Source organism: Pseudopipra pipra, chromosome 1 (genome assembly GCF_036250125.1).
Source record: "Pseudopipra pipra isolate bDixPip1 chromosome 1, bDixPip1.hap1, whole genome shotgun sequence".
NCBI lineage: Eukaryota > Metazoa > Chordata > Aves > Passeriformes > Pipridae > Pseudopipra > Pseudopipra pipra.
Window position 1 is genome coordinate 138,873,626 of NC_087549.1, and position 16,337 is coordinate 138,889,962.

Sequence of the window (16,337 nt, forward strand, 5' to 3'; positions counted from 1 at the left end):
ATTTGAGAATGTGAAAGTCTGGGGAAATAAAAGACAAGGAATACCTTTGACTGTATGCTTGGTGTGACTTCAAAGAGTGGTCTAGAAGACATCAGTCTGAAAATCAAACACTTTAAAAATAGGTTAGGTTTCACATACGTGCCTTTGCACAAGGCCTTCCTTAGCATGTTTATTTGTGACAACCATAATTTCCTCATTTTATTTCAATTCTGATTTTTTTCTCTGCATACAATCTTATGTATAACTTTGAAAACTTATTGTAAAAGTGCTGTTCTGGGCGGTTTTTTTGTCTTCAGTTTATTGTAGTAGATAGTGATTTTAAGAGTTCCTGGTATTAGTACTAAATAGAGAAAAACCTGACAGAAAAGTTACTGTAGAGGAGGACTGAATATTGTGTGCAGTTTTGGTCACTTCAATATAAGAAAGACATTAAGCCATTAGGGAATGTCCAAAGGAGGGCAATGAAGATGGTGAAGGGCCTTAAGAGGAAGCTGTATGAGGAGTGGCTGAGGTTGCTTGATCTGTTCAGCCTGGAGCAGACTGAGGGGGAGACCTCATTGCAGTTACAACTTCCTCATGAGGGGAAGAGGAGGGGCAGGCACTGATCTCTTCTCTGGGGTGACCAGTGACAGGACCTGGGGGAGTGGCCTGAAGTTGTGTCAGGGGAGGTGTAGGTTGGATAATAGAAAGAGGTTCTTCACCCAAAGGGTGGTTGGGCACTGGAACAGGCTCCCCAGGGAAGTGGTCACAGCACCAAGCCTGACAGAGTTTAAGAAATGTTTGGATGATACTCTCAGGCACATGATGTAACTCTTGGGGATGGTCCTATGCAGGGCTAAGAGTTAGACTTGATGATCCTTGTGGGTCCCGTTCAACTCAACTCAGCATATTCTGTGACTGAGCATGAAACTCAATATTCTTCTGAGCACTTTGGTAAATCTTTTCCCTTTTTTTTTGTTAATAATAGCTCGTACATTTCACTTTGAATTTCTGGTCCAAAATGGAGCAACATCCAGTGGGATAGTTTCCAAATCTGCAGATTGTTTTGTCTGTTTGTTCCTATTGTGGCAATCAAATAAACAAAATGGAAAGGAGTGGAGAGGAGTCAAAGAGGAGGAGAGTGGATGGACACTCTTTTGCAGTTCCATGCTATGGGGACTCATTTTATTGTCTTTTGTTTTTCTAGTTCTTGACAAAATCTCTGATGAATGTGTAGAGTTCTCGTATCAGTTTAAGAGATCATTCAGTGTGTTTTAATATAAAAATATTTCCAGGGTATTTATTAATTATAATAGTAATTTTGTTTTCCTAAACCCAATCAATAAAAATTCAAGAGAAGATAAAGACACCAGTAGAGGCAATGGCCTGGTGACAACATGACTTTATCCAGCTAGTGATGGTGGATGTCTGTTCATTAAAAATGACACAGGAAAGGGACACTGACACATTTCCTTCTCAAAATATATGTTCATGCCTTCTCCCTTCCACCACATGCTTAAGGTTAAAAAACCCCAAGTATTAAATGTCATTTTGAAAACATCAGTGAGGAAAAGTCATCAGTGACTAACTCAGCTCCAATTTAACACTGAAAATTCTTACAGAATTATTTGCACATTGATTTTTTTATAGGATTACATTTCTCTTATGAATCAAATGTGTCTGAAGATTCAGAAAATCATATAATTGGAAAGAAGGAACTCCAAATTTACTGGAACCTCTACAAATCCTGTAATTTAGTGAAAAGTCTTATATTGTCCAATATTCCGTTCTCTTGCCTTTTTGTTTAGGTTTTTTTTTTGTTAACTACTGAGGAGTGTTCTTAGGTTTGATTTTTTTTTCTTTTTAAACAGTTCTTACTCCTTCTCTTGATAAGAGGCTGCAACTGGTTGCAACTCGAGTAATTTTTTGTCATTTTTATATTCCTGTTCTGAAAAAATACAGCAAAGGAGAATTTCAGTTTGTCAAAAGAATTGTATGAAGACCTTTTCCCGAAAGTTGATCTAACTAGTGCTTAAAAAAACCCCTCAAAAACATACAAATAGCTAGAACTGATTAGATTTCCTTAGAAGATATTTTGTTCTCCTAAATCAGAAAACAGGAAAACATAAAATTATTCACTATTATTTAAACACTGATGAGATACTTCTCAGTATGAACTGCAGCTCCATTTTTTGTCACATAACAAATGTATCTTCACTCTCCTTGATCAAATAAGTGCCATTTTGTCTATCCTTTCTGTGAAAATTGATTCTCCAAGTACCAGGTGGGTAGGAAGCTGCACAGCTGTTGATTCAAATAAATGAATTAAGATTCAGTAATCATATGCCACCCAGCATACTGCTGAATCTACAGAAACAGAATTTTATATGCAAAGCTCCGTGTAAGTGTGATACAGACAGAGAGAGGGAGCCATCCAGTGTGGATTAGTCAGCTGGAAATAAAGCAAAAAGATGACTTTAACTCTCCATTTGCTCAGTGCTGTGTGATGTGTGTTCCCTGTTCCATGGGCATAGCTGTGCCATCTCCAGTGTTGGGATAGGGTTACCCTCAGCCCTGCCAACCACATCTTATTAAAATGTCTTTAACAGTATCCAGTTCTTAAATCTTTGATTTCTGGGATCTGAGAGAAATATGAAAGTTCAAAGTTCAGTTCCCAGTTGCCTGTGCCTTGTTTAGTTACACTGGCTACAAAAAAGGTCTAAAGGAGGTAGATTGTACCCTGAGCCTGACTGATGAAAGCTGTACATGCTATGCCTAGTGAGTTCTGGTGCCAGGAATAATACAGGTGGTAAGAGGACAAGTGGAAATTAAACCAATCATGCTTACATAGATACTAGAAAGATGAAGTCCAAAGTAAGTAGAGTAGCTCAGATTGCTCCAGTATTGTCATGTTACAGATGTGTAACCAAAAAGATTTTCAAACATCAGATACTGACTTTAGTGATTCAGTGGCCTTTATAATTTAACTGTGAAATAGTCAAGTGGCTCAAGGTGCTCTATTAAAGGAAAAGCATTAAGATTGAAGAATAGTGTACTTGCTGGTCTTCTTTTGCTTCCAGTCTTTACTGTCATTAGAGTTGCTTCTGTCCTCAGTTGATTGCTTTCTTGCATCAGGTTGGTCCTCATCCTGTAAGGTGCTGCAGTCAGTTGACTTTGGCTGGCTACCAGCTGCTTGCCAAGCTGTTCTATGACTTTCCCTCCTCAGCAGAACATGGAGAGAAAATACAATGAAAAGCTCATGTTTTGAGATAAGGACAGAGGTCACTTGACAATTGCCTCTTCCCACTCAAGTGGCAAAGGGGAATGGGGATTGCTGTCCGTTCCTAATGCTTTGTCTCTGCTGCTCCTTCCTCCTCACATTGTTTCCCTGCTCTGGCATGGGGGCCCTCCATGGGAGACAGTCTTTCATGAACTTCTCCAATGTGGGACCTTCCCACAGGCTGCAATTCTTCAAGAACTGCTCCAACTTGGATGCTTTCCACAAGGTACAGTTTATGGATATCCGCTCCAGCAGGATCCTTTGTGGGCTGCGGGGGAACAGCATGGGCTGCTTCACCATGGGCTTCTGCATGGGCTGCCCAGGAGTCTTTGCTCTGGCACCTGGAACATGTCTCCCTCCTTCAACACTCACCTTGGTGTCTGCAGGGCTGTTTCTCTCACATTTTCTCACTGCTCTCGTGCAGCTGCTGTGCAGCATTTTTTAGCCTTTCTTAAATATGTTGTCACAGAGGTGCCACCAGCATCGCCAGTGAACTCCATCTTGGAGCCAACTTGAACCATTGTCCCTCTCTGACATGGGGGAGCTCTTGGTATCTTCTCACAGAAGCCACGTAAACCCAACACAGGTGCACACAAACCCAGTGAACCAGTAGGGCTACTTAAATGTTTAAAGTTCGGCCCTGGTTTGACACCTGGTTTTATGCAATCAATGTCACAGTTCTCGGTCCCTTGGAGGCTTGAGCCTCTTAAGAAAAATCATGTTTCTAATTCTTGTCTCTAGTAATGTTCCATGTCAGACACCCTTTTTACAGTGCTTCTTTCCCTGCAAAGGAACAAATTTAAAGAGGAAGAGGATTATTACAGAGGGTGTGTCTCTGCCGTATCTCAGCACCACCAATCCTGTCCTCACCCTGCCCTCTTGCAACAAGCACAACCATTTACTGTCATGCAGCATGTACCCATTTCCCTTGTTTCAGTGCTGACCCTCAGGTATCTTCAGGTTAGGTAAGACTGGAGTTCTCTCAGTGCACTGATATTTGAAAAAAAAAAAGAAATATTGAGCCAAATGTTGGTCAAGTACTTAACCATAACCAGGTCCTGCCCTGGATGACACCCAGTAAACTCCTGTAGTAATAGTTGTCTAAGCCAAAGAAAGAAGGGTTTCAAGATGAAACATGCAGAAATTTCTTAACCTTAAACTTTGTTTCCCTCTCCATCTCTCACAGACTACATTTCTTTGATGTGTAAGATACAACCATGGTTTTTTAGCTAATGACTTCCTATGAAATGTAGATAATACAAAGAGATTGTTGGAACTTCTGATGAGTGTAGATCCCAAGTGTGTGTTTAAGCATATTGAGAGTCTAATCTGTTAGTAGTTACTTCTAAGTTATGGATTCACATTTTTGCAAGTCATGAACAATTGTTTTAAAGTTAATTGTGAACACAATACAAAAGAACATTGCCTGTCTTCTGGTTTTGACCATTGCTGGCCTTGAAAATGAACTTTTGATGACTTTCTGCCTGTGGATTTTTTTCTTTCAGATGGAGCAAACCTGTGATGATATAGATGAAATGTTCAGCAATTTGCTTGGGGAGATGGATATGCTGACCCAGGTAAATAATTATTTTTTTTCCGTCAGAATTAGTGAAATAGCTATTATGCGTCAGGGAAAAGAAGTAAATTTTCTACATTTTTCATATACTTCCACTCTGAATAAATACAAATATATTATTTTGAAAAACCTTCAACTAAATTTTTCTACTTGACAGTTAAAACAAGTGGCCTGAAGTAGAAGGTAATATCAGTGCAGGGTAGGTTCTTTAAGAGAACTAATTGCTTACGAAAGACATTTTCTCAAAAAAACTCCAAGTCACCAATTTAAATTCCTGTGGACTTGGTCCAAAGAAATTGAAAGATTTTGTCATAACAGGAAGAGTCTGAGTCTGTGTTTTCAGGCTTGAATGCTTTGCATACATGGGTAAATGGGATGTAGCCTAAGTATCAAATGTGAACTTTGGAAATGAAAGCAACATTTTGAATGTATACATAAAAATAATCTTTATATATGGCAAAATATTAAGTTACAGCTAGGGTGGCATTCAAGAATTTACAGAGATATTATTGCCAGTGTAGAATACACTCTTGAGAGGAAAGTATAAAAGAACATGAGCCTTTTTCTAAAGCTCTAGTCATTAAATACTTCCTGCATAACCTAATGAAAGGATAATTTTTATTCCTAGGAAAAAACCCTACAAAGACAATAATATTGTTGTATTTTAGTAAATGCATGCTCAAAAACACTTAAGTTGTGATCTTGGATTCTGTGTGAGTCTGTTTACAGCCTCTGTTTTGAGGGGGTCTTTCTTCTTGGTGAATCTCAGTGCTTGACAAATTAGATACCAATAATTCTGGGCCTCAGAATAGAAATTGTGTTTAAACTGTGTGAAAGCCAAGATTTCACATGACATTCTTAGCTGTCAAATCACAACATTTTGGCCCTTTGTGCTCTTGAAGGGCTCTTTATAATAGTGTGTATTTTATTTATACATATATCTATATATATAAAGAGGAGGGGGTTTATGGTAATTTCATGTTATTATTATGCCTTGAAAATTAACAAAAGACTGCTTATGATAAATTTTACCTCCTCAGATTGGACATAGCACTGTGACAAGTGCAGCTGATGCCAACAGAGTGAACCTCTTGTGTCTCTGCTCACCAGTGCACTACCTGATGGAATAGAGTCTTCCTAAAATGGAGACTGACTCCTTCTTTCCAAAGTTCTGGCATCACCTCTTACATCAGCATTATATGGGAGAAGGAGACAGGCCTGTCTGAAAGTCTGAAGACTTTCAGTTAACAGACTTGGATCTTAATTTCTTTAGACTCTTAAATTCCAAACCAAGAGTGGAGATAGTTTTCCACACTTTTTTACCAATCTGCATGTTCCTAAAATATGTGTAAATGATAGAAGCACACAGAGATACCTTTACATTGCATAACAAGGCTGAAAAAGAAATGCAAGTTCAGATTTGGGCTTTTCTGCCAGAAACTAGGAATTCTCTATTTAACTAAACACATTTACAGTTTACATTGCAACAGCGTGTCTTTTCATTTGTTGTATTTGGGTTTGGGGTGTTTTCAAAGAGCAGAAGAAAGCAACAGCTAGGTTACATTTATATTAGTAAATAAAACACTCTGGAGAGAAAATGACACTGTAGCTTAAATATGTACATAGCTCTTTTCTCACCCTCCCCCAAAAAGCTAAAGAAAGCTAAAACTCAGTCTGGCTTTGTCCACCGTCTGGATTAGAAGCAGTCCTGTTTTCTGCTGTTCCCTGCACCAAGCCTAGGTGTTGCTGGTGTGGTGACAAGAGTTGCTGTTGCCATGGATCAACATGGGACTGAGAAGCATGCAAAACCCTTGACATGATTGCGAGACAGTGCTTGAACCCTCGTCTTGGCCCTAGTTAGTTTACCTGTTTAGGCATAATCCTAAAAACCAGTTTGTGTCATTCTGTTCCTTGAAGAAGAATTGATTTCATTAGATAAGTTCAGATAATTGATTTAGAAATGTTAATATCTGTAATAGTAATTATATCATCAGATACCTGTTTTTTTCTTCTACCTTAACAGAGTTTAGGAGTGGAGACTGTACCACCTCCATCCCCCAAAGAGTCCAGCGATCAATTCAGCTTTACAGTTGGTTTTAAAGATTTAAATGGTAAGTAGCTGAATGGACTCTTTCATGCCTTTTATGCTTACTTAACATAGCTCACAGCAACAAATGAGAAGAAAATCTTTACATACCCTTGATCAAAAAAATCCCAAACCAAACAAAAAAACCCTGTTTTGCTGGAGAGGGAGGTATATTTGTTTGTCTCAATTTAGGAAACTTGAAAGGGGCCAATTTTTTGGGACATTAGTCAGTCTAAACAAAAATCAGACTTTTAAAAAGGTGTGGGTGTAGAGGAAAACAAAAATGAGAAGTCTCCCAAATAACTTCCTAAAATGCAGCCTTTTTAATATAAAGATTTAACTTGATAGAAGACAAAGTTCCTCAGTGTGATGTCAGAACTGTGTAAGCATTTTTGTTCAGTGGAAGTTTCAGCTTCCACTTTACATTGCTTATTCTCATTTTGGTTTGCACTGCCACTTTTGCATGTACAGCTGCTCGTTGATGCTGTGTGACAAACCAAATGAGGGAATGTATCCGAGTTTAAAAAAAGAACACTCCCTATGATTTTGTACATGCTGGGTTTTTGCGGTTTTTTCCTTCTTTTTTTTACTGGGGGCTGGTTGTTTGCATTTGCCTGAGTTGGTGCTAACCTTTCGTTTTGTCCCGGGATCAGTTCTCTGTTAGGTTTCCTAATGACTCTACCAGCAAATTGGGTAGAACTATGTAAATACAGAGGACCGTAAGCCATCTTTCCCACTGAAGAGAAAAACTTATTAAATACTCTGTTAACAGGTAAAGCAGGGTAAACTGAGATGGTCTAGTGGCATATTCACACTTAGTCTGATGAATAATCTATTGTTTATTGGAATATTTAAGCATTTGTCAGTATCCAGTTCAGCATTCTCCATCCCTTTTCAAAATCTCACTTTAAAGTTTTCTCAATTTGTGATTTATTTATCTTTTAACTACACTCTTTAAAGAAATTTAAACTGCAAAATCTGTTTGATCTTATAAAAACCTTCTCTTCTAGAAAGCTAAATCATCCTACAAGGGTTTTATTCTACAGTATCTCTTACATCACAGCTAGTTCAAACTACAAAAGAAATTACATAGTAAGTTCCAGTATAGGATTTTATCTTATACTCTGTCAGAGTAGAAAACAGAAGGGAAAAGTTACAATATTTCTATCTGATTTATAAGATGCTTTTAAAACAGATGGTCTTGTTTACTTTTTGCTTAAAGGATCTTCAAAAGCCTATGTGTGACATACCACCCATGTGGTATGTCACAAATGTTGATCACACAATTACTGATGTGCTACAAATGATACCATACAATTTCTTGTGTCTTAGAGCTTTTTGATTTTGCTTCATGCTAATTTTAGAGTTGTAGAATAGTAGTAATATATGAAGATATTCTTGATCTAGGCCTCAGTTACACATTTTGTTGCTATACCAAAACTCACTAAGCATTTATGTATGCACTTAAGTGAATAGCCTAATGGGAGCTAATGGAATGTCTTGCACCCATATCACTAAGCATGTACCCAGTGACCTTGCTGAATCAGGACCATGTTTTATAACATCATAAGGGCCTGAGTCTGTATCACTGGAACTGAAGCTTCCTGTCTGATTTAGTTTATATTCATAGAGTTCCTTGTACTGTGAACTTCAGTATGAGCAGATTAATGGCTATTCCTAAAGCACATTTGTTTCCCGCCCCATGTAAAATGTTTCCTTTCCCATAACCCTTGTACCTTACAGTAACCATGCCTTCTGCAATTTAATCTCCACGGAACCGGAAACAGTGTTTTGCATTGCACTCACTCTGACACATTTTGTGTTTTTCTTTTCAGAATCCTTAAATGCCCTAGAGGACAAAGACCTGGATGCTTTAATGGCTGATCTTGTAGCAGACATAAATGAGGTTGAACAGAGAACTTTACAAGCACAGAAATCTTCTTGCAACCAGCAAAGTACAGTCGCTCAGCCTTCAACGGGCTTGGATAGTGACATTTGTTCTAAATCAAGTCTCTATGTTACCATTACTGGACAGTCTGGGGATGACCTGCCCCCTCCACCTCCAGACCCTGATTTAGACCTTCCACCACCACCTCCTCCACCTCCTTCTGAGCCACTTACCCAGGTAAGTCTGGGTGGAACCTTATTCTAAGCATTTACTTGTTCTTGTAATTTTGCAAGTGGTGTTTGGCACTGGAAAGGTTGTGGATATCCCAGGTAGATACATCATGGGAAAGCTCTGCAATGATGAGACATGCATGAACTGTGGAGTGAGATTTCTGCTGTTGTGAGCAGTTTCTGCCTGTTGCTTGACCTATTGTCCACTCCTTCACCTTTCTAATCATCATTTTGATAGCCCAATACAGGCATAAAGCATCGCAAATGATTTAATCTAACAAATAATTTATAACTGAACATTTTTAAGAAGCACTGATCAGTTAATATCTTCTTATAGAGAACTTGGCTTTGGCATCAGTGCAAAACATGGCCAAAGATCCCTCCACTTTGTGAAGATGTCACTGCGTTCGTTCAGAGCAGTCTGTGCTACTGGTACTGATAAGACAGTTCTGCAGATGTTTCCCAGATCCATCCCTGGCCTAAGTGATTTCTTGCAATAGGAAAAGCTGTTCAGTTGTGTGATATTCAGCATTTGGTAGGAGATCAGGTGTAAGGCTGAGCACAAGAAGTATCTCTCCTAATCCTAACACAGAATCACTCTGCTCTTCTTGGTCTTGTCTTTGAAAGGAAGTAATGAAGACCATCTGCAATAGGGGACAAATGCCCTTTACTTAGGAGGTGCTAAAGTTATCAGCAGGTAACCATAAACAATTGGCTTACCTGTGTCAAAGTTTTCAGATTTATCACAACCTCCTCCCTGTTTGTGTTTCTACAGAGCTGAACAACTGAAATCAAATGTGATATTTCTAGTAGAAGCTTTAGAAGTTAATTTCTTTGATGTGAGGTTGTGGAGAGGTAGGTAATGTAAGAATTCTACCTTGTCACAGCCCTGTGAGGAGAGCGTGTGCATTAGAATTAGAAGAGTGATGCAGCCCAAAAAACATGAAATCATCTTTTTCAGCGTTTATGTGTTTCATCAGTGTTTATGTGTGCAGTAACTATGACAGAGATAAGATGTTTGCATTTAGGGAATGGAAATATTTTGGGGAACGTGAAAAGTGCTCAGTCAGCCCATGTAGAACTGTACCAGTCAGTTTTACTTAAAACCATGGTCAATTCATTACTGTTTAGAAGTCCACATGGACTGAATATGAGTCACCTCTACATCACTGCTTCCCCTGTGTTTGGCATCATACAGCAGATATTCAGCAAAAGGAACAGAAAATTGGGTGGGAAGAGGACATTTCTGATGATACAAAAACTGATTCACTGGGTAAAGCTTCATTTGATGCATAGGACCTTTCAGAGCTGTTTGAAGACTGAAAGTCTTCATGTGAGAGGAACTGTGCCATTTTTTTGCATCTCAAAGATAATAAACTTCCTGTCTTAAAGGAATATCAACATTTGAAAAAGCAGCAGCTAGACAACTTTATAAGATGAAGTCTTTTATTTAACTAGTATAATTGATGTAGAAGAGATGCTATTAAGCTCAGCTCTATCCATTGTCTCACAAATATGTCCCCATCTTGATTTATACCTTCAAGAAAGTACCAAGCTTCTTAATAGGGTTTGGAAGCTGACAAGTATGGTCTGGAAGGGTAGCTGGTTAGATGGGCTTAGACTGGCCAAAATGCCAGACTCAGGGGCTGGTAGTCAGTGGTTTGCTGTCTGGTAGCAAGTGGGATCAGCACTGGGGTTTGTATACTTTAACGTTTTTATCTGTGACCTGAGTGATGACATAAAAACCCACCTGCAGATGTGCTGTAGATGCTTTTAGTTAAGGGCACTGATTGACGAGATGAATGGCAGATATTTCGTGTGAGGGGACCTTGAAAACATGAGGACTAGGCCAGCAAAACCCTCAGAAACCCAGCAAGGTACGAGGTCCTGTGACTGGGGTGTAATGACCCCATACATTTGCGCAGTTTAGGAGATGACAGGCTGAGCAGCAGCCCTAGTGAAGAGGAGAAGGCATGCTAGTGGATACCACAGTGAATAAGAACCATGAGTGCAAGTCATCTCAGTATGGGAAACTGGCCTCTGTTGGGAGGAGTATGGCCAGCAAACTAAGGGACCCATTATTCCTTTCTCTTGGCACTGACAGGCCCATACCTGGAATACTGCATTCCACTCTAGATGTGGAGATACTGGAGAGTGTCTAACAGAGAGCTAATGGGATGGCCAAGGACAGGGAGTGATCAAGGCCCAGCAAGGACAGGCTGAGGGAGCTGGGCTTGTTTAATCTGACAGAGGAGGCTGGGGAGTGATCTAATGACATCCTAAAAATACCTGAAGGGTAGATGCAAACTGGTGGAACCAAATTCTTCTATGGTAATGTTAGGTAACAGGTACAAGTTGTAGCTTTGTAGTTTCAGACAGGACATTAGGAAAACCTTTTCTATTTCAGATGGTGGTGTAACGCTGTGATCTGGTGATCACAGATTGTCTGTCTTTCAAGTTTTTCCAAACTTTGCAAAGGAACATCATGGCTGACCTGATCTAGTGCTGCTTTGGGCAGGGAGACTGGCTGTGGGCCTTCAGACCTCTCTTCCAAACAGCGTTTTTATGATGCTGTGATCTAAAGCTCACTGAAATTAACTGCAGTTCTTTCCCATTAGTGTTGCACTGAGCTAAATGTCTGTTAGCTGGCATCTTGTATTGCCTGAGGGTCAAACAAGATTTCAGAGTGAGAAGAGGATATACTTGCTAAACACAATTGGAATTCTATATGAAAAAACATAGCCTAAAGTCACTTCTCCCTCAATTAAAGTGTTCCTCTGAAACAGTGCCAAGTTAAATCTACTGATGTTATCTGATCTCTTTGCAGATACAGGGAGTGGGGCAGAGAAGGATGGGAGCAGGTGGTAGAAGCATTTCTAAGGAATATGTCTGCAGTAGATGATTTCCTCATTGGGGCACTGATTCTGCTTTCTCCTGCAGCCTTTGCCTCATTTTATGATACATGTTGTATTTAAATACTGATGACATACCCACTGTGGCATAGTGTCCACAAAATTGCCTACAGGGCTCTTACACAGGTTGCAGTGTGAATGATGGAGGTAATAACCATTTAAAATTAATATGGAAATAATTGATCTCAAATTAATATTCACTGTCTTGGTTAGTATTTGCTTTGACATGACATTTCTGCTTAGTAAAATGAAATTCAGCTGTAAATGGAATCATCAAAACCATGTTCCTGTAAGGCAGGATTCTTGAAGAGTGATTCTTGAGCCAATCAAGGCTGAAGTTTTGTCTAACACTTCTGGTTGGTGTAGCCAAATAAGAATAGTGTTAGTTATTCCCAATGCAGCTGTGATACTAAGTCTGTTCTCTAACCTTTAAGTGTGCCAAAATTAAGAAGTACAGCCTTTCTTTCAGGAAAGCATAGAAGTGTCTCATAAATTTCCCTCAATTCTGACATTTCTTTTTACAACTGTCTTTAAGCTAAATAAGGCCTTCTACATTTTTTGTGGCATTATTTGTATGACTTTATATGTTTCTGTTTAAAGATTCCAGAAAATGTGGTGATGATACTGTAGCAGGAAAAAAAAAATCTTGTAGCTTGTCAAAGCATTTCTCTAATAGTGCTAAAATTTTGCATCTGATAACGTATTTTCTTTTTCTACATTTAGTCAGACAAAGCTTATGAAAACATGAAGGCTCTCAGGTGAGGGCTCTGATGCACAGATTTGTACAATGTGTGAGCTCTGTTCAACACAGGTCACATGCAGGTGAAGCCTGAGTTATACCTGCCTAAAATTTTCGTCAGAAAATCTGCCCATGCCCCACTCAACCACTTTGGTTAAGATGTTTTTTCTGCTTCCTGAAGAAGGGTGATAAGGGGAGGGCCACAGCCTGAGAGGCTCTTCCTTCCCTAGAACTTCTGTTCAACTACAAAAGATTATTTGGATTCTCTAAGTTAAGCATTGCTGAGCTATAGCAGTGCAAATTTCAATACCTGTGTAGAAAAAAAAATAATTATTTTTAACTGATTGTCTGGTATTGATAGTGGAGAATTTGGCAACAAGAAGCATGTTTGAAATGGTGATAATCAAAAGATGTTTAATTCAGCAAAAGGGGTATCAGTTAGGAGTACTTTAGTTTTGGTTGCACCTGCCTCAAAACTTGAGATGAATAAGTTAACCTTCTTAGCTCTTTCTTTGCTATTATTCTATGATATCTCTCTAACAGGGAAGTGATGGCAATGCTTAGTTAGGCCTAGTTTCTTGAAAACGCATCTTCCATGAGTTGCAATCAGTTCTCCTAGTGTGAAGACCAGTAAAATTATGACTGTAGTGTAGAAAATGGAGGCTGAAGATAACAGAGAAAAATCTTGTGTAGAAGCAGGGCAGGAGCTTTCTTCCACAGTCATTGACTGGAAGTTGGGTGCCTGTCAGCACCATAGCTGGTCCTACCCCTTTAAACCAAAGGAGACTGTGAAAGTATGAGAGCAACAGGGACAGCGAAAATTAGCAAAGAGGCAAGAAGACAAAGACGAGACAGTTTTCAGTTGAGGCAGCAGGGATGTAAAGTTGGAAAGGAACAGAGTCCTTCAGTAGTACCAAGAGTCCAAGGCAGCCTCAGGAGCCACAGTGACTTGCTGTCCAAAATGTGCTTTTCCAACTCTGTATGTTACTGGAGAAGACTTCTGGAAGACAGATGGCAAAAAGAAATGGTCACAACCAATACAGTAGGCACAGAGGCAACAGTAGGCACGGGCATTTGGTATATGTACCTAAAACTCTCAGCATCTGGGGATCCAGAGTCTTCTTGGATCACAAACCTCACTGGTATTAAGAGAGAGGCATGGTACTGATAACAGCTGCTTTAAAAAAAAGAACCCAGTGATACAGAGGTTTTTGGGAATCTTACTGTAGCATTCAGCAAAAGCTGGAATGAACTTGAGCACTATCTAGCTGTGTCTCTGTTAATACAAATAGGTCCATTAGTAGAATAAAAAGCCATGTCATCTGGTTGAAGGAGTTGTTCCTCTCAGTAAGTATCCATGCAGTAAGAGCTCATGTGGCAAGTGAAATAATTCAAGTAAATTAATGTACTTAACAGAAAGTATAAAGTTATAAGTCGTATAATTCCAAGCCAAATTTTTAGTAAGATCCTAAAAACTCTAGTTCTGTTAACCCTATTGAGAAGTGAGTTTTCTTCCAAGCAGCTGCTTCCACAGTGCTTTTTCATTTAGGCTGGGTCTTCCTTCACCTCCTGTTTTGTATCAGTTATACGTGCAGAAACATAGAAGAGTCCAGTTTTCAGGCATTCCTGTAGCTTTTGAGGGACAGATCATGTAAGAACTGTATGAGTGGGCAACAAAAGGAAGCACTGAATTTGTAAATCAAAGTTGGCTGGAGGATATTAGCTCAAGGAAAGCTGGGAATTCCCTGTATCTATGAAATTTCCCATGGCAAGCCTTACCTTCTTGGTATAAATAACAAGAAACAACTCTTTTCAAGTAAACATAAATTGCTGCATTACTTAACAAGAAATACACCAAGTATCTTGTATCTTTTCAGGAAGAACGAGAGGCACGGGCCAAAGCTGACAAGATTAAACTTGCATTAGAGAAACTGAAGGAAGCCAAAGTTAAAAAGGTGAGCCTTAAAATAGTAAATGCTACCGTAAGAGCTACTAGCTAAGTATCTATTATCATAATTTTTAATAATAAAGTTCTTATTCAAGTGACTAGGCTTTTTCATGTTTTATCTGTAAAGATACTCTCTGGAACTGTCTTGTCATCCACCTGAGGGACTTATTTTTAGGATGATTTGGAAAACTGTGCCTTTTTTTTTTTTTTTTTTTAATTCTGGGGCAAAGCACACTTCTGATAGGTTGCTTTAGAGAAAGTGGAATGTACATTAAAATGTTGCTTACTTATGCTGTGCTAGTTTCAGAAGTATTAAACTTCTATAGTGGATGTGGATTTAGCTAAACCCTATTAAATTAATGAGGTTCTTCTTGCTAAATCTTTTCACAGCAGTGTAGTTATGTACAAGGATAATAGAAATTATCTTAGACCAACAAATTAGAAAGCTTCCAGCCAGTGTCTGCACACTGCTGCAGTGTGTCATGTAATTATGCCCACTCATCGTAAACTAGTGTTCCAGCTGAACTCAACAGGAGCTGCAGGTGTTCAGTAACCCTGAAAAATGGATGTGAAGAAAAAACAATCATGACCTTTCAGTCTTGCTCAAACAGAAGATGAGAAGTGCTGAAGATCAGAGCCTGCAGGGCTTCCAAGAATAATTGAAGCATCCAATAAATTTGGGGTTGTCAAGACTTGAGATGATTCCCACAGAACACTTCCTGTTCATGTACAAATGCTACTTCTGAGAGAATGTACTGGGAGGATTTCACCAATTTTGGCTTTCTTGACCTTTGTTAAATATTAAGATTGCTCATTGGTCATCCCCTTTTCCTTGCAATGTTAGCAATTCTCCTTTGGGAGATTCCCCTCCCCCCATTTTTTTTCCCACCCAGTAGGGCTCAATCTTATGGCTGTGTCACTATGATGACATTACTGTGCCATTCCTGAATTCTAAATTGATTAAGTAATTGTCAAGAAAACTAATCTTCTCTCTTTTACCAAAAGTGGAGAGCAAAGGCCAGGGAGGATAGTGAAAAGCAAGCTCACAGCGCTGGACTTCAGGAGGGCAGACTTTGCTTCTTATGTGCACATTTTAAAATAAGGAGCTATTTAAACAGGAGTATATGGAAAAGTCCTCCCAATTCACCAGTTTGGTTCCAGTTTCCACGTACGGACCCTGTAGAGAATTATTCTACTGTTTTCAATACTAATGGAGCATTTTAAGTACTTTCCTTATAATGTATTTGCAGTTTTTTCACATTTTACATACTTCAGCATTTTCTTGTGTTGTTCCTCTGAAAGAAATGCACGCTCTTTTTCTCAGTTAAAACTAAGCTTTCCACATTTCTTGCTTACATTAAGAATACTCTGTCCTTTTGTACTTGCTTTCCCTATCAAGCATTTTCCTTAATTGCACATGTAGTAGATGTAAAGAAGAGATTAGCTTCTGCTTTTTCTCCCTAGCAATTTCACCTTTCCTGAAGTCTTGCACAGGAGAAGCTTCAATTTTCTTTTTTGAGAAAAGGTCTTTATTTTGGTGGCAATATAATGTGAAAATTTCCGAGGTGTTCTATTCCCTAAGCTCGCTGTGGGACACAGAGTGCCTTTGAATCAGTAATAACCTTCAGCCTTAATCTTTCTTATCTGTGTTAGCAGATTCAGACTAGCCTTTTTCTTGCTTCTGAAGTTAACTGACTCT

General features: G+C 39.0%; 1 protein-coding gene across 1 annotated transcript in view; it reads left to right on the top strand.

Annotated features, from left to right (window-relative positions):
* Positions 1 to 16,337, top strand: part of APBB1IP (amyloid beta precursor protein binding family B member 1 interacting protein) — a 64,208-nt gene that overhangs the window by 9,946 nt on the left and 37,925 nt on the right. Inside the window, exons 2-5 of the mRNA XM_064635899.1 lie at positions 4,765 to 4,836; positions 6,859 to 6,946; positions 8,757 to 9,046; positions 14,568 to 14,645. Of these exons, the coding sequence (XP_064491969.1) occupies positions 4,765 to 4,836; positions 6,859 to 6,946; positions 8,757 to 9,046; positions 14,568 to 14,645 (528 nt within the window). The remainder of the gene's footprint in view (positions 1 to 4,764; positions 4,837 to 6,858; positions 6,947 to 8,756; positions 9,047 to 14,567; positions 14,646 to 16,337) is intronic.